At 35.9% G+C, this 21043-nt stretch overlaps 5 protein-coding genes across 5 annotated transcripts; 1 reads left to right on the forward strand and 4 right to left on the reverse strand.

Annotated features, from left to right (window-relative positions):
- Positions 1-182: 182 nt before the first annotated feature.
- On the reverse strand, positions 183-2481 carry LOC18039982 (beta-glucosidase 44). The gene is made up of 7 exons (XM_006430592.2): positions 2183-2481; positions 1918-2052; positions 1655-1814; positions 1319-1571; positions 1114-1229; positions 807-1024; positions 183-729 (listed from the first exon to the last, which is right to left on the reverse strand). The coding sequence occupies exons 1-7, from the start codon at positions 2451-2453 to the stop codon at positions 320-322; spliced, it is 1563 nt and encodes a 520-aa protein (XP_006430655.1). The 5' UTR covers positions 2454-2481; the 3' UTR covers positions 183-319.
- A 1190-nt stretch (positions 2482-3671) lies between these two features.
- Positions 3672-6119, forward strand: LOC18038405 (beta-glucosidase 44). Its single transcript, XM_006430593.2, has 9 exons — positions 3672-3942; positions 4031-4089; positions 4177-4252; positions 4353-4512; positions 4606-4858; positions 4951-5066; positions 5132-5349; positions 5433-5567; positions 5673-6119. The coding sequence occupies exons 1-9, from the start codon at positions 3672-3674 to the stop codon at positions 5945-5947; spliced, it is 1563 nt and encodes a 520-aa protein (XP_006430656.1). The 3' UTR covers positions 5948-6119.
- A 1949-nt stretch (positions 6120-8068) lies between these two features.
- Positions 8069-9374, reverse strand: LOC18038406 (heavy metal-associated isoprenylated plant protein 21). The gene is made up of 3 exons (XM_006430594.1): positions 9303-9374; positions 9096-9171; positions 8069-8361 (listed from the first exon to the last, which is right to left on the reverse strand). The coding sequence occupies exons 1-3, from the start codon at positions 9372-9374 to the stop codon at positions 8069-8071; spliced, it is 441 nt and encodes a 146-aa protein (XP_006430657.1).
- A 2468-nt stretch (positions 9375-11842) lies between these two features.
- On the reverse strand, positions 11843-16559 carry LOC18039196 (methionyl-tRNA formyltransferase). Its single transcript, XM_024181494.1, has 11 exons — positions 16376-16559; positions 16227-16289; positions 15929-16063; positions 15505-15607; positions 14723-14793; positions 14534-14638; positions 13556-13589; positions 13168-13268; positions 12616-12675; positions 12358-12555; positions 11843-12210 (listed from the first exon to the last, which is right to left on the reverse strand). Exons 1-11 carry the CDS (start codon positions 16496-16498, stop codon positions 12121-12123), a joined length of 1083 nt encoding a protein of 360 aa, XP_024037262.1. The 5' UTR covers positions 16499-16559; the 3' UTR covers positions 11843-12120.
- A 511-nt stretch (positions 16560-17070) lies between these two features.
- On the reverse strand, positions 17071-21027 carry LOC18039265. Its single transcript, XM_006430596.2, has 9 exons — positions 20750-21027; positions 20183-20316; positions 20026-20083; positions 19793-19927; positions 19122-19724; positions 18902-19045; positions 18705-18830; positions 18562-18603; positions 17071-17864 (listed from the first exon to the last, which is right to left on the reverse strand). Exons 1-9 carry the CDS (start codon positions 20750-20752, stop codon positions 17238-17240), a joined length of 1872 nt encoding a protein of 623 aa, XP_006430659.1. The 5' UTR covers positions 20753-21027; the 3' UTR covers positions 17071-17237.
- Positions 21028-21043: the final 16 nt, after the last annotated feature.

The following is a 21043-nucleotide window of genomic DNA, read 5'->3' on the forward strand; positions in this document are numbered from 1 at the left end:
TTGCCCCCATTGTCATAAACGTTGTAAATTTTACATGCGTCATTACTTTATAGTTTCCCGGTAATTTAGGGGGAAAAAAAGAAATTTAAATCAAAGTTTATGTACATTCGTTATAAACTGTCTAAATAATAATGATTAAACTTAAACTAGATTAACTTTTTTAAAGATTCGCAAATTCGGGAATGATTCGGTCTAATATTATTGATCGATCAAGAAAAGAAGTTGCTTGATGTTGCTTAAATCCTAATGCCTAACTTATTACACTTGAAAAAAATACAAAAACCCACAATGATGCTCAAGTCTAAGAAAATATTGCTAGTTACTGGTCCCGTTGCAGCAGCTGCTTAAACCAGTATGCAGACATTTTCGGAGTCCTCTTAAGGGTGTCGAAATCAACATAAGTGATGCCGAATCTCGCACTGTATCCTAATAACCATTCAAAATTATCAAGCAATGACCAGGCAAAGTAGCCAGTTACATTTGCTCCATCATCAACAGCCTTCTTCAACTGGCTTATATAATCTCGGTAGTAATTTACTCTTGTGGTGTCATGTAATAAGTGGTTCACTGTGTAATTGCTCGGATCATCCATGCCGTTTTCGGACAGCATTACAGTGGGGTTGCCATAGCGCTCTTTCACATACATCAAAGCATTATACAAACCCCAAGGAACAATGTAAAGCCACCCAGAATTTGCCCGCTGACCAATTGGTACTCCATTACGGTCATCTGCAATATCAGATAATTAATTAATAGAGAAATAAGTAAATTCAAAGCCAATAAACACATAGGACAAGAGGGCTTACAAGCATAACCAGCATCCCAATCGTTCGCGTAACTGGAGATGTTAGACTTGGGCCAAGGAGGGTCAAACATGTAGTAACTGGTGTATTGGTTCACACCCAGATAATCAAATGAACCCTGCACCATCAAAACTTCTTCTGGTGTAAATTTTGGAAGTCTGTCCCCAACATTTTCTTGCATTGTTCTTGGATATTCGCCGTATGTGAGAGGGTGTAAGAACCTGTACATTTTAATTTTGAATACAATTTTCACATTAACGGACTAAATCAAATTGGTGATTTCAACTGATGATGAGAATAGGATTTATACCATCCAATGTGGAAATCTCTTGCCCTCTGAGCTGCCAAGTTGTCGGCTTTTGATCTAGTATGAGGTTCATACCAAACAAAGTCCAACAGAATTCCAATTTTCCCTTTTTGTGTTTCCTGCACAAGTTAAACATTAATTTTCAATCAATCTATCAATTGAGAAGTAAATTAAGCTAACTTTCACCTTAAAACGGCAAACATCTTACTTGATATTTTTCACGAAATCTTTGTACAGCTGCTGCATGAGCAAGAATCATATTATGGGCAGCAATATATGGCTCTGTTCCTGAGTTTCCATCTGTACAGTTGTTAACTTCTTTGCTACATCTTGACGGAGGATTACTGCCGTCGTCAAATCCAAGTGCAGCAATGACTCTTGGTTCGTTAAATGTGTACCAATTTTTAACTCTATCACCAAATGTCTTGAAGCAGAAGTCCGCATAATCCGCATAGTCCTTTCTGGAAGATTAATAGAATATCCATTGGGACAGACAATTAATTCATAGAATTAATATCGTGAAGGTAAAGAAGTAACAACTTACACGACTTGGCAGTCAAGCAATCCGCCGTATTTTTCTTGAAGGGCTAATGGCATGTCATAGTGGTACAGATTTGCATATGGAGTAATCCCTTGCTCAAGCATGTAGTCGATCAATCTATTGTAATAATCAACTCCCTTCTGATTCACTGTCCCTGTTCCCTCTGTAAAAATTTAGAAAATTTTTTACATCGATAAATTATTTCACTAATATATGAGGGATAAAAGAAAATGGAAAAAAGAAAAAAAGCGATAACATCAACATACCTGGGAAGATTCTTGACCATGAAATAGAGAACCGATATGCATCAAAGTTGAGATTTTTCATTAAATCTATATCTTCCTTGTATCGATGATACTGATCAACAGTAACATCAGCAGTAGCATTGTTGGCGATGTGTCCTACAAGTCAATCAGAGAATGCAAGAAAGAAAATTGAGGAAACAACACTAAGATATTAAGAAATAAATACTGCAACCAAAAACATGAAAATAAAAAGTTAATTGGAAAAGTTATGTAGTTAGTTAGTTACCTGGTGTGTGAGCATAGACATCCCAAATGCAGGGTCCTCTGCCATCTTTGTCAGCCATTCCTTCAACTTGATACGCGGATGTTGCCGTCCCAAACACAAATCCTTCCGGAAAACTTTTTCTGCTCAACCCGCCTGTGTCAAATCCGTCGTTACATGCTATGCGTGCATTTTCGGAATCGTATCCTTCAATGCAATTTATTCTTCTGGAATGTGCAAAGTTGCACACAAGGAACAATATGAGAGCATTGAGTACATAAGCCTTCTTCGTCATGCCGTTTGATTTTAGCTTGATGAAAACTGAAAAGGATTTGTGAGTCTATATATAGGAATTAATTGGATAAGGTCTAAGATTTTATTTGAATAATTTTGAAAGATTTACTATCGACCAGTTAAAATGAGGGTGGACTGTCATTTCAGAATCATTACGAATCTTGAAAAGATAATGTAGTTAACCATTTAATCCGCATTGACACTTTTTATGGTGAATGTGGTTAAATGGTTGGTAGATAGGCCAAATTTGAACCTTTTGCTTTTAGAAAGGAAAAAAAATCCGAATGGATGAGGATTAGGGTAAAAAAATGGCAAGGTACAAATGGATGAGGAAATGATTAGGAACTAATACTAATAATATGTCAAATTCGCACCATCTACTTAGAGAATAGAATCTATGCATTTCTTAACTCTGCGTAGCCAGCTTTAAAGAGCACCTGTGAGTATAGTTTATATTATTATATAATTTTAGTCAACCACAAATCAAATTCATATATTTATGGTGTATTTTATTAGACGGGAATCGGATATAAAATGGGCAGAGGATCTTGATGATGGCAGCAATTTTTTGTCATTGTGCTATCACACAAGCCTCTAGTCAGACAAAACCAGAATCATTGTTAAAATTTATAGGCTGCTACTTTATATAGATCGGGATAACATAAATCTAAATTTTCAGCTTATTTTGATTTCAAATGGCCGTCCGCACCACGGTATGCCTTCACTTATTCTGCTGAAACTATGGTTGTGGTCTGAGTCCTTCGGACCACTTAATTTCTCGCACGAATTTTAGATTAGTTTAATCTTTGGACTTATTTTTCAGTGCTTTTTTGCTGTGCTTTATTTGCATTTACAAAACCTCAATTTAACTTTAAAACTGCTGGATTATCTTTTTATTTATGTAATTTTCAATTAGTTTCTTTTATCCTTCCTATGCTAGAAATTGTGGGAAATCGGCCAAAGAGAGAGAGAGGAAAAAAAAAAAGATTTAAATTCACTATGATATATTTTATTATTGATTTAAATGTAACCATAGTATCTCATAAAGATACAGAATGATTTGATTCTACTATGATTTTAACAACCAACTCAAGGAGAATAATTCAAAATAAAATCTAAACTTATCCGAATCAGTTAAAATTAATAATCTCAGAGGCTTATTCAAATTGCTCCCTATATAAACCTATAACAAAGTGAGGACTTTCATCAAGCTAAAAGAATGAAGAAGAAGGCTTATGCAGTCCGTGCTTTCGTAGTGTTCCTTGTGTGCAACTTTGCACATTCAGCAAAGATAGCCTGCATTGAAGGATACGACACCGAAAATGCACGCATAGCTTGTAACGATGGATTTGACACAGCTGGGTTGACCAGAAAATCTTTTCCAGATGGATTTGTGTTTGGCACGGCAACTTCTGCATATCAAGTTGAAGGAATGGCTAACAAAGATGGCAGAGGACCTTGCATTTGGGATGTTTATGTTCACACCCCAGGTAACTATGTATAAAGCTTAGTTTTATTTTCATATCTATATATATCTATCTTAGTATTTTCAGTTTAATTTCCCTTTTTTTTTTATAGGAAACATTGCCAACAATGCTACTGCTGATGTTACTGTTGATCAGTATCATCGATACAAGGTATTGCTCAAGGACTTTTCTCGATGATTTCTTTCGACAAAGTTATTTCACTGAAAACTGTTTATACCTTCTCATTTTGTTATACAGGAGGATATTGATTTAATGAAAAAGCTAAACTTTGATGCATATCGGTTTTCTATTTCATGGTCCAGGATCTTCCCACGTAAGTGTTACATTTGTCATTATTTATTTATTTTTTTTCTATTTGCCCCACATATATGCTAGTGAATTTTAATTAATATTTGAATTTATTTTTTTTTCAGAAGGAGCAGGAAGAGTGAATTGGAAGGGTGTTGCTTATTACAATAGATTGATTGACTACATGCTTGAACAAGGTATCACTCCGTATGCAAATTTGTATCATTATGACATGCCACTAGCTCTTCACGAAAGATACGGTGGATTGCTCGGTCGCCAAGTTGTGTAAGTTGTTTTCTTAATTTTTGTCCGCAATGCTAATTCCGTCAATTCTCCATACATCACAATCAATGACACAAAAATATTCAAATCTTTCAGTAAGGACTATGCCGATTTTGCGGAATTTTGCTTCAAGACATTTGGTGATAGGGTTAAGAATTGGTACACATTTAATGAACCAAGGGTCATTGCAGCACTTGGATTCGACAGTGGCACTAATCCTCCATCAAGGTGTAGCAAAGAAGTTAATAACTGTACAGAGGGAGACTCAGGAACGGAGCCATATACTGCAGCTCATAATATGATTCTTTCTCACGCTTCAGCAGTCCAAAGATATCGCGAAAATTACCAAGTGAGATGTTTGTTTATCTGTCAGTTGTTTTGAATTTGCCTTCACTACCACTCAAACAAAATTAATTAACGGAGAATTTAAACTTGCTACAGCAAGCACAAAAAGGGAAAATTGGAATCTTGTTGGACTTTGTTTGGTATGAGCCTCATTCAAGATCAAAGGCTGACAACTATGCGGCCCAAAGAGCAAGAGATTTCCATATTGGATGGTAAATCCTATTCTCTGTTTTACTGAAATTGGTAAGGTGTCTTACATTGGAAAAAAAATGTACAGGTTCTTACACCCTCTTACATATGGTGAATATCCAAGAACCATGCAAGAGAATGTTGGGGAAAGGCTTCCCAAATTTACTCCAGAAGAAGTCGCAATGGTGAAGGGTTCATATGATTATTTGGGTGTGAACCAGTATACCAGTTACTACATGTTTGATCCTCCTTGGCCTCAGTCCAACATTTCCAGCTACGCGAACGATTGGGATGTTGGTTATGCTTGTAAGTCCCTCTTGCCAAATATGTTGGTTATGGCTTTGAATTTACTTATTTCTCTATTGATTAATTATGATGTGATATTGCAGATGATCGTAATGGAGTACCAATTGGTCGGAGGGCAAACTCCGAATGGCTTTACATTGTACCTTGGGGTTTGTACAATGCTTTGATGTATGTGAAAGAACGCTACGGCAACCCAACTGTAATGCTGTCAGAAAATGGTAAATGTCATTATCATCAGCTGAAAATTAATTCCATCCATATCATTATTGTGCCAGGGGCCTCGGGAATCTGATGTTATTCATTTCTCGCGATGATTTATGCAGGAATGGATAATCCAAGCAATTACACACTTACACACTTGTTACATGACACCACAAGAATAAATTACTACAGGGACTATATAAGCCAACTGAAGAAAGCTATTGACGATGGAGCAAATGTTACTGGCTACTTTGCTTGGTCGCTGCTCGACAATTTTGAATGGCTGCTAGGATACACTGCGAGGTTTGGCATCACTTACGTTGATTTTGACACTCTTCAGAGGATTCCAAAGATGTCTGCGTACTGGTTTAAGCAATTACTGCAAAGGGATCAGTGACAACATTTTCTTAGGCTGCTAGGCTTTTCTAGTGCTTTGGTACTTTCAGGTGTGTAGGCATAATAAAACAGGCTTTAGGTTTAAGCATCATCAAGTTTTCGTAAATAAGTGTTGTTTATGTTTTTGTGGTTTTCACGCAGATGTATAATCAATAAGATAACTTCTTTCCTTTTCCGTCAGTCTCTTCTTTATTGATGGTTGGTTTACTACATTTTGATTTCAGTGTTCGTTAGGGTAAATTAAGCACAACATGAGAAGGAATTTTATTGATGGGACTTTTGGTAAATAACAGCCCTTCAATTAATGTTGATCTTTGGTCAATGAAATTCCCCATTTGGACCCATATCTGGGACGGTGCTGCTTCGGCTCTGCGTACAAAACTTTTCGCTCCCATTTAGTTGGTGAAGAATAAACAATTCAAATATCTTCCTTTTTCAATTGGAATTTCAATGACATTTATTTTTTTCCTTTAACTGTTATATGATAGTGTGAGCCTTTCAATTTAGTGGACAATTTTTTATAAGTAAACAGTTTTAAAAAGGCATCAAGTCTTTGGATATGAATTTCTTTTCTAATCACCAAAGGTTATTCCAAACCAAGGGTGGTGCCCCCATAATCAATTCCCCTTTTTGGGCATAATATAATAGTGTACATAAATTACTTATTTATGATTACTTAGCGGCGACATGCGGCAACTTGAACTAATTGGCCAAATCGATTTTGACGCATATGTGGCCAATTTGATTGCATTTGATCGGATAAAGATCGGAATGGTTAATAATTTTAAAGCTTATCAACTTGATGTAGTAACTATAAAGTATCAGGGAAATGTTGGGATAAGGTTAATATTTAAAATAGTTTTGTTAAAAGGCTTTTAATTCATCATTTTAATAATGTAAACGACGTCATTCCATTAAAACTAAAGCCACAAGTTGCGGAAATGTCACTGAAAATTGGAAACTGTGTCTGCCATGCATTAGGGGGTTAGGGCCCGATAATTTGTTTGAACATCTTTGTTTTTCTTTCTGATTCGTATGAAATTTGCCGCCGTTGGAAAATAATATGAGCCTGAATACAAAACAACACAGGCATGGTTGAAGCTGAACATGCGTCCTGATCACAAATTTAATTGTGCAAAAGATCAAATAATAGTAATGCTTAATTAAATTTGTTGATGGCAAATACCATGGCCACTCACTAGTGTGTTGCCTTATTCCTTCTATTTGAGGTGGGTAAACGAGAATCTTGTTCTTATCTCCAAATCTAAGATCTATTATTAAATATTGTCTCCCCGGCTCTTTAAATTACCATTACTAAGTCAACAATCATGTACTCTTCATCAATTATTTTCCCCAATTCCAAGCCTCGGAAAAGAAATTAATTCCTCATAATAAATTTAGCAACTGAAGATCTTGTTGTTGGATGTATTCTCATATATATATATATATATATATATATAGAGAGAACTGTTCTAGTCCGAAATTTTAAAGTACGGGAAAGTACGGAAAATTTTTAAAACCACATGGTTTTAAAAATTTAAAACTGTAAGCTTTTAAAACCGCACTTTCTTCCACTTTAAAATCCTTGACCAGAAAACTACTATATATATATAATGCAAGTAAAGTTCCTAAGGATAGGTCTAAGGAACTAAGAAATGATGAAGTGAGAATTCGGGAAAAAAAAAAAAAAAAATTCTTCGCCGGACCCCTTATTTTAATTTCAGTACTTTTACTTGAAAAAGTTGAGAGAAAATAGGGAAACTGAAGGGAAGCATCATTGCTTGAAGTACAATCATCATGTACTAGCTCCATAAGAACAAGCTTTCTCATCATTTTTCCCTTTAATTACTTTTAATTACCAAAAGCAAGTGTGCATCAATTCCTTCCTGATCATGGTCTCTCTTTCAGCATATAAAGTAAAACTTTTTAAATTGGAAGATTTTCTTATAATCTGTGCCGTTATAAATGTACACATATAAGATTTTTTTAAACTCGGAAGAGTTCATTTTAGGAGAAAATTCTCACAACATTATATTATATATATATATTACAACTCTGTGTGAAGGAAATTTTGCCTTGAAAATCATTCGTCACCTTCACAAAATTAGATAACTAATTTTCCTTACATAATTGAACATGCATTCACATTATCATCGCTGAAGATGGAAACAAGATTATCCTCAGGGGCGTTGGTGGCCGGAAAAGCTTGAACAACATTACGAACATAGCCGGCGGGTGCCCTCTTATCATAGGCACCAGGAGCATAAGGATAGTGAACAAGATGTTGAGGGATATAAGGCCAAAACTCAGCTCTCTTGCCCGTACTCTTCACTCTCTTTAATACCTTGTTTGGCTCAACGTAGCCACTCACCGTCACCCGGCTTTGCTTTCGGTTCACTTCTACACTTTTCACTCCTGCATATATAGAATCAGAAATTAGTACTCTTTACCTTGATCTTTTTTGTGATATATATAAAATATACATAAAAAGGCTGGAATCAATCACTTAATTTTTATTTTTTTTTCCTTCTTGCTCAAGATTGATATGAGCGGAAGATACTGTATATTCTTCAATAAACAGAAGAGCTGATGAGGACACAACTAAAAAAGAAAAATAAAATAAAATTGTGTAAGCCTAAGTATATAATAAACGATACAGAAGCTAAAATTTTCTTTCTTTCATCTATTTTAATAGAAGCTTGCTATATCGATAAACCATATTATGATTCATGAAGCCAAATATATCTCATATATTATATCAAATCTTGTGCTTTTATTACAAAAGCTATGCTATCCGCACCAAAAATACTCTTCCAAAGTCAAAAAAGCAAACAGATCCTCAAAGGCGGCGATAATAGGTTCGTTTATTTCCAAGTTCCAACTTCTTCTTGTAGATTTCAAATTCAACGCAATTAAAAAGATGCTTTTATACGTATATAAAACAAGCTTTCCAATCCGGGGCTATAACCGTTATAAGTGCTAAACAGTAGTGCACAGGTCAAATTCATATCTTAGAATGTGCAGATATCCGTGCTGAAGAAAGACTGTGCAGTGATAAGTAAGAAAATTTCGATTCAAAACGGCAAAACAGAAAAGAGAGAGTGTTGAACAATTCTTTGCCCAGAATAGAGCTTCATGATACATGGCACCTTTCATGGAGTTAACAGCATTTTTTACTCTTCTTTCGCAGCCGTCGCAGTCCATTTTCACTTTGATCTCAACTGTCTGAGAAACAAAACAAAGAAACATAATAAGTAAAGAGCAAACAAAAAGCACGAGAGTGAAGCAGGCAGAAAAGAGTGAGCAAAAAGAAAACAGTTAACTGCATGCATATTGCTGCTTTTGCTAATGGGTACCTGCATTGCTTTGCGCTTGCTCCTCGTGCTGGTGACAGTGCAAAAGTTGGAGAGATAATCAAGGGCTCCCATAGTTTTGCTTCTCTTTATCAGAAAGCAAACCAAACCAAAGACAATGATACAGGCTATATGCTTTCGGAGACTTGGCTACTTATATAGAGGAATGTCCGTTGTACTAAATAATAAAAAGATGTGTAAACAGACACTGTCTAGGAAAATAAATAAATATTAATGAATGCAGAGAGAAAGAATTTAACTCAAAAGATTAAGACAGAAAAAGAAGAGTCCATAAACCATGCTAATGTGACCCAAATATCATGAGAGGGGACTATCTTTTTTGGCTCTCCTCTTAAATTTTTTATTTCTGTAAGATAATGGGAAACTGTTGTAAAGTACTTTTGTGTTTGCTTTCAATTTTGTTCAATGAGTGTGGCTTTGCTTTCCAATTATTTATTGTAAAGAAACCGCAATAATGGTTTCTACTGGTGGGTTCTATACATGGATTGAAAGATCACAAGGAATTTTTCAATTTTTCATTGTGAGTTCTCTTCCAATTCTCGGTGATCGTCTCAATCATTGGCTTAAATTAATCCTAGATAATTTGTGGGCATATCTAAGCCAAGTTATAAAACGATGGCCTTATTACCAGGATTTTGAATTTGATCTTTATTTATCTGTTAAAAAGACTTCGGAATTTGGTCTTCATCTATCTGTTAAAAAGACTTCGGAATCAAATCCTTATCAACTAACATTTTGACAAAAATTCAAGCGAAAATGTGGATACTTGTTTATCATAACATTTGAGATAACTAGGGATGATTTTTTTTCCCCCCTTTTTTAAGGATTGCGTTATTGAAAACTAAATTTATTCCAACTATGCCAGTGTGCAGGTTTGAACCTTAAACCTGTTCAATGAATCGAAAATTTTTAAAAGCATCCAATAAATTAAAATTTAAGATGATAATTACTCTTCATAATCATTAAGATTTTTATGCGGGTGTCATATAACTATGACAATTGGGGTTCAAATCCCTCTCATATAAATGGAGAAGAGATTAATTGTTATTAGGCTAAATAATTATAAAAAAATTTTATAATAAAGATGTTTAATCTCCTTTTTATTCTTTCATTTGGTCTTTAAAAACTTTGATTCCAAACTTTATATATTTATGACAATAAAATCGTGGGTTGTCTTTCAAAAGTTAAAAGATTGAGCTCTTTCAGTGATGCGCTGGAACCGAAAGACAAACATGCATTACCATCCAATATTGAGGCTTCTTTAGAATATTGCTAATTAACTATGTATTACTAAATTTTTGTTGTCAATCATTATGATTTGCCAACTTGGTTCCATTATTTTTCCTTGAATTTTTTGAGTTTCTTCTCTGATTCAAATAAATTTAAAATTTTGAACAATACAGAACACATTCATTTCTTTTTTCTTTATAGTAAAACATTTAAAAATTAATACTTAATAAATTAATAGCCTCATTATATAACAATTTTTTGCAGTCTCGACTTGGCCAAAGAGCTAAACAAGATAATATTTTTTTTCTGAAAATCCTTATACAACTCCGTGATTCCATTCATGTCATAAATTAATAATTTACTAAAATTATAAATATAATTATTATGATATTTTATTAGATAAAATATGATTCTACTAGTTATTGCTTCTAGAAATTCCCGGATTAAATTCTGAAATTACAAGAATTCTAAATTATTTTCGGTTAATTTTAATTTATAGAGATTTTACTATATTTGAAGTGGAGCGTATTAATTTCGTAGAAGGATGAGTAGTCCTCTATTACTCAAGAAACAAGTTCTTATAAAGTACTCATATATCATGAACTTCATCTGTCATTTAAAAATATTAAACGTTTGTTAATTTCAAATTTGTGGTTTCTGAAATGAAAAAAAACAAAAAAAAGGATGTCTTAAGAATGGCGTTATAAACATAGAATATGTGGTTTCGGTAACGTTTGTTACCTAAAATAAGAACACAGAGAGCATGTTTAGTATCGTTTTCAAAAATGAGTGTAGCGCTAAAACATCTGACAGGAAAAAAAAAAAAAAAAAAAAAAATTAATTGACTGATTTGTTGATGGATCCAAAGTCCAAACAGCCAGTTTGTAAAGGCAAAAATGAAAGTGTTAACAAGAAAGCAACCGTAGATATGAGTTTATAAAGGCAAAGTGGGACAGAAAGCAAGATAAAAAAATTTCATTTGGGAGAGTCGTCCCAAGTTCATAGATTTAGAATTAATTGACAGCAGATATGGTGGGTCTGTAGAGGCAAAGACATCCAACCGGAACCAGAAATGAATCAATCATGTCATCTGAAGAACAAGTAAAGCACAAACTTTGTTGATTGAATTTAAAAACCAAAAGAATATTTTGCTTTCTTTAGAGGTCTTAGTTACAGCAAGTTGTCAAATTCTTTCTGGGGACAGCTTCACTCATACTATATCAAATGTTATTGATTATCTTACGACAGTATAACCAAAAATATACTTAAATGAAAATCAAAGCACCAAAGTTTTGCAGCAGCCACCTGAGTAAACAAATGGCATAACAAGAAAACATACGAGGGGCAGAGTCTCCTTCAAAATCATCGATACAATTCTTTTCTCAACAAAGTTACAAGAATAATTAACAATAACAACTGATGATTACATATGCATATATTGAAAAACAATGAAAGAATCCAAAAGAAGGAAAGGAACCAAAATAATAGCAAAAGAATTAAAGTCAACCAATTTGCTCAACTTTAAACTTTACCCGCATATTAAATTTCCTCAGATGATATGCCTCCTCTACTATAGTACCTTTAGTTTTTGACCTCGTAAACCATTCCAAAAGGCAGCGGCACTCACTGCCTTCTTCCCAGGAAGCTGAACTTCCAATACCTAGTTGAATACCAATGTAACATGATGAGCAAGTCAAAAGACAGGCTAGCATGTGCAGTTATTTTTCCACAATATCATATAATATGCATTTCATACTCAAAAGTCTGTCTAGATTACTGGAGAACAAGCAAAAGACATATCACATACCTCAAGCGCAGTACACTCTCCACATGGAACTACCAGTGCATCCTTTTTGAATGTGATGCCATCTACTTCATTGGTCTGAATGTTGGGGCAAACTCTTGTAGTAATTATCTTTAGTTCTACGATACTTTGCTGACCATTTCTGTCATCCACGACCGCCATTTTAGCTCGTGTTCCTGGCCACCCTGCAAAGGCCCGAACCTAGAAGGCTGTGTATCATCACCACCAACCAAAATCATAATAAAAAGGGGCCAAGGTTACCTTATTATGAAGAACAACAGCTTCTTCATCGAAGGACAGCCATGACTCCTCAGTAGTTATCTACAAGAATGAAATCTAAAATTTGAGCGAAGTATGGGGCACTAAAAACCATATTAGGGCAACTCACCCTACTGTGGTAAACTAAATAAACACTCTTGATGATAGTACTTATCTGTTTTAACAATTTTCTAATTCCACCATTTTCAATCAGCAAACCACATTATTGGGGAAAGATTTGCAGCCAAGTACTGCATGATACATCTAATACCACATCATCTGCTACTGTGTGCAAGTGAACTTTGAAAAAGATGACACTTGTTTTAAAAAGTTTTACCCTAACAAGAACCACTTCATAACCAGGAGCTACTCTGTTTAGAAAAGCAAGCACGAGGTTTTACTCTAGCTCAGAGTAGCTCTCTGAAACCTCACAAGCGAACACCAGCAGAAAATATTTTACTGTTTAATCAACATATATGATGCCTTGACTTATATATATCAAGGAGAATTTTTATCCATCTCCAACACCAACACATGAGACTCAGAAAAGTCTACCTTTGGAGCCAAGGTGGCTTTGGAATCATCTTGAGGTTGTGCTTTCACCCTAGCTGACCCATCTAATATAGAAGGAAGCTCACGTATAAGAAGTTCAGAACCTGCATACATAAATAGGATTAACAATAACCAAACCAAAGAGTTTATTGAATCTGCCGATAAGGTATGGCTCTATGGAAAAACTGAACAATAATATAAGTGGCAGAAAACATGCTCGTTAAAGAACTTGTGCTGATAAATCACGTATACAGCATTTTTAGGCAAGACAAACTAATACGCTGCAAGAGTGTTCAAGTACAAAAACTCAGACACAAAAGATAATGTAGGTCCAGAAAATGCACAGATGCTCGAGGTAAGTGAATAGTAACAAAAAAGAGAATAGAACCACCTTCAGAAAAGAGCAATACTAGTAACTCTGGTGCCTGCATGCAAACCAGTGTAAACATCAGTCAAGAATGCTTAAAAAGCATTAATCTCCTTTTAAGAAGAATGAATCACGTAGAAACCAATTGATAGCATTTAGTTCTTAGGTGCTGTTAAGTAAATAAAAGCATCAGGTCGGCCATGCTACTATTTCCTCCCCGGCATGGATCACCTCAGCCAAAGGGTACGAGCAGAACACGGGGACAAACATGAGCCGACCAGAGACAAGTACCAACCAGGGGAATATACCGACTAGAGGTATATACTGAGCCGATACCCATCCCCCAAAAAACGGGAACACGATCCCACAGAATCACGGTAGTTGCGCTTTTCCCAGAACCGTTGCGAGAGACGCGAGATCCCACGTTTGCCCATAATGCAGCAGTTAGAGTCCCACGAGGGGCTGCCACCACCCGAAAAAGGAGGGATGAAGGGTATGCGGGAGCGTGGGACAGCGGCTATAAAAGAAGAAGAAATTGATGAAGAAAGGGGATAGAAAAACTAAAAGAAGGGAAAACTCTGCCAAATTGTATCCAGACGCTTTTCAATACCGAGAGTGAGCCAATTCTAAGCAATTATTTGAACCCTAATTACACCGTTTTCCCGTCAACACCTTGTGCTAACTTAGGCATCGGAGGGTTTACGCCGGCAAAACCACCGGCGTCTCTGATCCACTTTTGGAACGCAGGCTTAGTGAGAAAAAGAGGGATAACTCCAACTTCAGTGGCTGGAGCAATCGTTGAAGCAAGGAGAAATTGACATCCTCATTGCTGATATTACAAACGTTGGTGTAAAGATCTGGTCGGGCATAGGACGAGCAGATTTCGGCATCAACAGGTGCCATTCTATAAAATTGGGCCAAGCATTATGGATTAACTGAATCCTAAAAATCTTCTTTAAGTCATGAACACTTCAATATATTCCACATAAACAATATCCGTACCTTAATTTGGTCATCAACTTCCATTTTCTCCCGGGCAATGACAGGTCCAGCATCAAGTGCTCGGACGGTAAATGCCAGTGATACTCCTGTTTCTTTAGCTCCACCCTAATACAGAGGCTAAATGTACTTATACAACTTGCAAGGGAAGTATAACAATTCAAATATTAGATTAAAGACGAATTAAGCCACCTGCAATGCTCGTTGAACAGGAGCAGCACCACGATATAGTGGCAGCAGACTGGGGTGTATATTAACAGTACCTGAGAGAATTACTTACACTTAAAACTTTGAGAAACTTCTATAGCAAATTTTCCGTTATACAACAAATAATAGCAATAGGTTTGTCACTAGAAATCAATTTTTCTTTTTCATGATTGTCGATAACTCTCCCTTTTAAAATGGAGATGTTGAACATTTTTATTTACTGGCGATTTATGACCAATAACTTCACGTTTAGTATCTAAAATCCAAGGAGTGGCCAAAGCCAACAAATGAGACACTGTACATAAACTAACTAGGCAATCACAATTTCAGAATTCTGCAATATGATGGAATTAAGGTTTCAATGGAAACAAAAGGAGTATCATGTGAACCAGTCATTGCTGGCCAAAAAATATAAATAAATAAAAATAATTAACAGAGGTTAGATTTCTTTTAATAATTAGATTATGCCTTTGACTATGCAGACATTATTGCCCCTTATTAAGATTTTATAATTATCTCTTTTCTGATAACTGCAGTCCAGAGCAATAGTAGCAACAAGTCCAAGAAGATTACACTGGCATCCTCCAATAATCAGAAAGGGATTATAAACTTTTGTACCTTCCAATAATCATATAAGGAAATATCCAGAACGTTTTAAGGCTATTGGTGCAACCATAAATACAACAAGTTGATAGAAATGACTTGTTTATCTGGAAATTATCAAAGCAAAATTCTCAAGATTGTTAGAAGAAGTATATTTCACTAACCCATTGGTGGAATATTGAGGAATTTGCTTGGTAAAATATTCCCATACGCTGCGGTAATGCAAAGTTCGGGCTGCAGAGCTCTTAAATTGGACAAGAAAGCATCCTGCATAAAAATAGAAAATGGTTTATCTTCACCAAGTCGGGGATTCAAATGAAGAGAGAAATTCCAATGGAAACGATGTAAACAAGGTTATGAATGGAGAAAGAAAAACTTTCCCAGCTTCCTAGCTCAACAGACAACAGAAACTCAAGTTTAACATTATAATAGTGAAATTTCAGAAAGTCGTTCAAATATGTGTTAACATATACATAAAAACTTTAACAACTTCAAGAAGCACACTGCTTCTTTATCCCTTGACTCCAGATAACAAACCAATTGATTATTCAACTCATAAAAGTTATTCAAAGCAGAGTCATCAATTACCTCACCAGCCCTTTCAGGCGTGAAGATGAGGTCAGCAGGAAAGCCTCTGTCAAGAGCATACTGCGCTACTGGAGAAGGCAACACCTTTCTACCTCTATCTCTTCTAGAAGGAGGCTGAGTAACTATTGCTGCAACCTAGACCATACAAAAATGTAACCCATAGAATACAAGAACACAATACTTTGATTTGATGGTAACCCAAGAAGCAAAGAAGCTCTTTCGCATATCAATGCAACACAATGCGGTATCGTCAGCTAGATTAAGAGTGAGTTAAAGAAGCTGAAGAGCGAATGAGTACCTCGAAAATGGAATCGGGTGAGGAAGAAGCGTTGAACAGAGCGTCAAGAACATTGACAGACACCTAAAAAGTAAAGACCAAGCCATTTCATGAGAATTGAAAAAAGAAAAAAAGAAAAAGAATTATTAGAACATTCGAAAAAGAGTTGCCTGAGGAGAGCCCAAGAAGACGAGGGGCTTTTTCCTCGAAACAGAAAAAGCGGAAGGTGTTGTTGATGATGTTGCCGGGCCTTTGAAGCAGAAGAAACGTCTTATCATCAACGAAGAATTCATTTCTTTTGTCTTTTCGTCTTCAACGAGACCAGAGTGAAGACTGAAGAAATTGGAACTTCATCCATAAAGCTTAGTGACGGTGAGATTGCTTTATTCAAAATGATATTAAAAATCCAATCTAATTTTTGGAGGTTTCCAACCTAATCATTTATTAATTATTAGATAAAGTTTTAATTATTTACCCTAAAAAAAAGATATTTTTCATTAAATTAATTATAAATTTCTTGTGTTAATGCTGCATATTTTTAGTTACTTAATCAAAGTCAATTGGAATTTTTTTTTTTATAAGGAATTCAATTTGATTTACGTTTAAATAAACTAGATGAGTTTTCAGCGAAAAGAAACAAAACCGAATGAAAAAGAATGTTTATTAAAGTTAGATTGAATTTTTTCTTTTTTTTCCCCAAAAATTATGAATATACCCAAGATAAGCCGGATCATTTTTCAAAATATTTCGAGTGATTAAAATATTTCAAAAATATTGCGTATCTTGTGTTTTATTATTTAAGGGGGGGAAAACACACACATAAAGCTCTGAATTTTTTGAGCCAGAAAACCATGACATAATGGTATGGCTAATTTCACAAATGAATTATTATTCCCCTTCATTATTCAGCGGCTCAACTTAACCCCCAATGTAGCATCTATGCTAATTACACACAGTGGTTGCACTGTAACTTACAAGTTGCATTCTAACACCCTACATCATCGGATGCTTTCTGCTTTACAAGGACTTTGATCAAGAACAGTCTAAACTAAATTCTGTAGAATTCCATATACAAACTTCCAAGTTTAGCTCCCCGAAAGAACCAAGAAAACGAGACGGGATGAGAAGAAAATCCATTGGAGGAAAACCTTCCACCAGTCCAGGAAAATTCTCCGTCAATGATTTTAATCTGAGGCAGCTGATTCCTCTTCCTGCTACAAGATCATACAGATACTTCACCTTTGATGAGCTAGGGCTAATGCAAGTTATCATTACTGTATTCCCCATATTTTCAATGACACACTTGATGAGGAGAAAGAGCACACCATCTTCCTCTGCTTGGAGAACAAGGAATTCTTCATCAATCCTTAAAGAGATACTCAAAGGGTTATTATATCTAAATCGCCTTCCTGAATCCCAGTGTTTGCTGCTGAAGTGTAGTGACAATTGTTCTGAAGAGCCGACAAAGTTACAGGATAAAAGAGGGCATGAACACGGTGCATACATGCACGTTTCTTCATGGTCATTTTTCTTGGTGTAATCCACTGTTTCATTGCAACCATACTCTCTGTTTCGGCAGACAGATCCGACGGAATCAACAACTGACTCAATGTCCCCACAGACTACGCTCTGACTCTCAAGAAAATTTGGCATATCTACCTGTCGATGTATCCAAGAAATTTATTGTTCTAAATAGCAAATCACATCTTATAAGAACTGAAGCAAGGAATCAAACTCATCTACAAATGAACTTATCAAATAAGTCAACGTTCATTGTTTCAAATTTGAGGGTTCCAATCTAGTAAACTGTCAATTTCATTAGCCGACCCTAGTCCCCATAGATAGCCCTTGTACATGAATTTCTGCGGTGTTTGCTTTACATTCTGGCGCAGGTCTCTCAATAATTTATTTATTTTACTTACCATGCACTACACCTCATCCCACCCCCAAATTAAACTTATCACCTCCAAAGTTGCCATGTGGAATTGAACTCTTAACTTCTTGCTTTCAGTCTTTCGCTGAAAGAGGCCAAACCAACTGGATTGTAAACCAAAGGAACTCTAATTTTATTTATACTACTAAGTTTCTTATGTATCATAATCACTATCATGTTTTGCAAAGAATGACAAACAGCAATAAGCCCAGCCAAAAAATAGAATCACAACAGCTGGTAAACACTATGGTAGACATGACATGCATGAGGGACTAGACTATTTCCCACTTTAATTTGCTATTCCCTTGCAAAAATACTTATCATTCTCCCTGTCAGCGTCAAGTGAAAGGTGGGCGGAAATAGGTATTGCATTCCAACATATAAATTAGAAACGGGGGAGGGTGGAGTAGAGGAATTGACTACCTCATCTATAGCAATATCTCCATTTAGTTGTTCTTCGTTAGCCTACAAAATATTCAAGCACAAGATTTAGATTATTGCTGCATTGTACTAAGCAATAAAATGAAATATTAATGTAACTAGGTCGTTAAAAATCAAATGGATACCTCATCTCTGTCCTGTTCAGAAGCAGGACCATGCTCTCCAGTACTTGTTTTGCACAGTGGAAGACCACCTAGTTGACCTCTGTGCTCTGCTGACTCCATACCAAAACACCTCTCCTTGCAAATCACCTGCAAAGGACCAGCTAACTTAATAATTCATACATAATCTAAGGCAACATGCATTGTAAATGTAAGTGTACCTTCCCAGATCCATAGCCACCAAGCTCTTTTTCTCGTTTTTCTCTCTCAGTAATCTCTTCCTCTCCCCAAGAAGATAAGCATGGAACAATGGTTGGGGCCAGAGCACTAGACCCCTCAATAGAGATGCTCTCATAATAAAAAAGCTGTGGATATTTCAGCAACAATCTACGACAAATGAAAATAAATATAGACAAAAACATGCTTGCAGAGATAGTTCACCTGGAGAAACAAAAGACAGCCACCAACAGCACGTTGCTTTCCTTGACGATAACGAGAAACCTCCCGAACTAGTCGGTCAAGTAAGAATTTACCCCAGTTGTACTGATGGATAACATCCATATTCGTCAAAAAATGGAGGAATGAAGGGCTTACATCCAGTCTGGCAGTTGGGGATAGAAGTGTACCCAATGCATAGAGTACGAATGATCTTTTGAAGTCTTCTCCTGCTTCTGGAACTGCCAACCGTTCCTCTAGAAGGCGCACTGATATCCCATGATTTGTAGCATTATAACTATGACGCAAGTTGGCAATTAAGTCATCAGGCCCTGAGTTCACCACATCCTTGCCGCAAGCTGCTAATCCCATTACAAATTCCACATCTCTTGGGGATAAAGGAATGCATTCACCACAGATATCCAAGCTACGTCGTGTAGTATTAAACCTCTCCAGTAGCCAAAGGCACAAGCTACGACGAAGAGTTCGGCACCTAAGAACAAGGAGGCTGCCAAATCCCATGCTTCTCACTGCAGCTCTTTGATCTGTTGTGAGGCGCTGTAGCACATTGAATAAGCGGCCAGGAGAGCATCTTGTGACTAGTTTTGTCTGCAATCATGCAAGCTTTATGATTTTTCAGCCGCAGAACATCAACAGTGTCTAGAAAGTAAAATTACCTGTTTCCTTGGCTTTGGGGCACGGGCAGGAGCTGTACTTAAGTAATCATCCCACACTTCTCGAGCATGCCTAGTATATTTTGCTTTTTCCTCATGGCTCATTGACTTCCAAGCATGTGATGCTGCCTTTGTGGCCTGAAATAGAACAGTCATTATTTCCAATTATTTCCTTCAAAGCATTATATCGGAAAAGGAGACTGTCATCAATTTCAAATGTAAATCAAGAAGCTCACAGCTTTGAGGCCTGAGGACTCAGGATGGGAAGCACTGTACTCCTTAATAAATTCTCGGCTTCAAAATTCCAATCGATATGTAAGTATGGCAGTTACGTAATTAAAGAAGAATGAGCTAACACAATGGATATTGCACTTTTAAGAAACTAATTTTTACCTAAAATACACCCATGAGCATGCAGGACGAGGAGTGCCAACTTGCTTCTTCTTTTTCTTCTTTTTTCTCTTCCCATCTAGTGCATGCTCTTCTGCATTTTTCTTTACCAATGCAGCATCTGCTTCACTTGGTACCTAACATATATTTTGCATATCAAAAACTCAAGCAAATACTTTACAACATAATACTTGATGCTTCAACATAATAAATAGTATCACACTATGGGGCACATAAATAAAGCTGCTTTAGCCAATATAAAGCATTCCTCAAGAACAGCAAGCTCTTCTGGATGGTACCTTAGGACATGCTGTCCAACATTGTACCAATGATTTTGCTATCATCCCATAATTCTCTTTCTTATACTAATCAACCCAACACTTTTCAAAGACAAAACATAAACTCATACTGACACATTAATTAAACAACTAAAACACATACAAGAAACCTTCCTAAAAACATGCTTTTGTGGGTTGTACCTTTATCTGATTAAGTTTAACAATTTATTGAACAAATAATTCAAAGCACATATACAAACTACAAAGAGAGTTTAAGAAAAAAAAAAAAAACCATTTCAGTAAGATGACGAAAGCTTGCAATTGACGCGACCAGGAAAAGAAGATGAGACCACAGAAGCCAAATTAGGGTTAGGATTAGGGTTCCAAAACTGGTAATTGAGAATCAAGTGCCCGTAAAATGGATCTAGAGATAACAGAACTGGATCCTTCGCCAATCTTCTTCGCGTCTGCTCTACAGAGTCGCGGCAATTTTTTTCTCATGCTGTGAGGTGTTGTACTTTCAGTTGAATTTTGATTTTGGTAATGACATCAGTGATCCCTATTTTTTTATGTTTTCTGATATGAA

The sequence above is a fragment of the Citrus clementina genome, unplaced genomic scaffold (assembly GCF_000493195.1).
Source record: "Citrus clementina cultivar Clemenules unplaced genomic scaffold, Citrus_clementina_v1.0 scaffold_6, whole genome shotgun sequence".
Taxonomy (NCBI): domain Eukaryota; kingdom Viridiplantae; phylum Streptophyta; class Magnoliopsida; order Sapindales; family Rutaceae; genus Citrus; species Citrus x clementina.

What these genes read in the sequence shown, in the direction of transcription:
- LOC18038406 (XM_006430594.1), bottom strand. Translation starts at nt 9,374, where the DNA reads ATGGGAGCCCTTGATTATCTCTCCAACTTTTGCACTGTCACCAGCACG. An exon ending in GCAAGCGCAAAGCAATGCAG is followed by an intron (nt 9,172 to 9,302) that starts GTACCCATTAGC and finishes TTTGTTTCTCAG; the next exon opens with ACAGTTGAGATCAAAGTGAA. An exon ending in TGCTGTTAACTCCATGAAAG is followed by an intron (nt 8,362 to 9,095) that starts GTGCCATGTATC and finishes CTATATATGCAG; the next exon opens with GAGTGAAAAGTGTAGAAGTG.
- LOC18039265 (XM_006430596.2), bottom strand. An exon ending in CCCCAAAGCCAAGGAAACAG is followed by an intron (nt 19,725 to 19,792) that starts GTAATTTTACTT and finishes GCATGATTGCAG; the next exon opens with ACAAAACTAGTCACAAGATG. An exon ending in GAGATATTGCTATAGATGAG is followed by an intron (nt 17,865 to 18,561) that starts GTAGTCAATTCC and finishes ATACATCGACAG; the next exon opens with GTAGATATGCCAAATTTTCT.
- LOC18039982 (XM_006430592.2), bottom strand. Translation starts at nt 2,453, where the DNA reads ATGACGAAGAAGGCTTATGTACTCAATGCTCTCATATTGTTCCTTGTG. An exon ending in ATGGTCAAGAATCTTCCCAG is followed by an intron (nt 1,815 to 1,917) that starts GTATGTTGATGT and finishes AAATTTTTACAG; the next exon opens with AGGGAACAGGGACAGTGAAT. An exon ending in TTGGGATGCTGGTTATGCTT is followed by an intron (nt 730 to 806) that starts GTAAGCCCTCTT and finishes CTGATATTGCAG; the next exon opens with ATGACCGTAATGGAGTACCA.
- LOC18039196 (XM_024181494.1), bottom strand. Translation starts at nt 16,498, where the DNA reads ATGAATTCTTCGTTGATGATAAGACGTTTCTTCTGCTTCAAAGGCCCG. An exon ending in CTGTTCAACGAGCATTGCAG is followed by an intron (nt 14,639 to 14,722) that starts GTGGCTTAATTC and finishes CCTCTGTATTAG; the next exon opens with GGTGGAGCTAAAGAAACAGG. An exon ending in AGTATTGCTCTTTTCTGAAG is followed by an intron (nt 13,269 to 13,555) that starts GTGGTTCTATTC and finishes TTATGTATGCAG; the next exon opens with GTTCTGAACTTCTTATACGT.
- LOC18038405 (XM_006430593.2), top strand. Translation starts at nt 3,672, where the DNA reads ATGAAGAAGAAGGCTTATGCAGTCCGTGCTTTCGTAGTGTTCCTTGTG. An exon ending in ATCAGTATCATCGATACAAG is followed by an intron (nt 4,090 to 4,176) that starts GTATTGCTCAAG and finishes TTTGTTATACAG; the next exon opens with GAGGATATTGATTTAATGAA. An exon ending in TGTAATGCTGTCAGAAAATG is followed by an intron (nt 5,568 to 5,672) that starts GTAAATGTCATT and finishes TGATTTATGCAG; the next exon opens with GAATGGATAATCCAAGCAAT.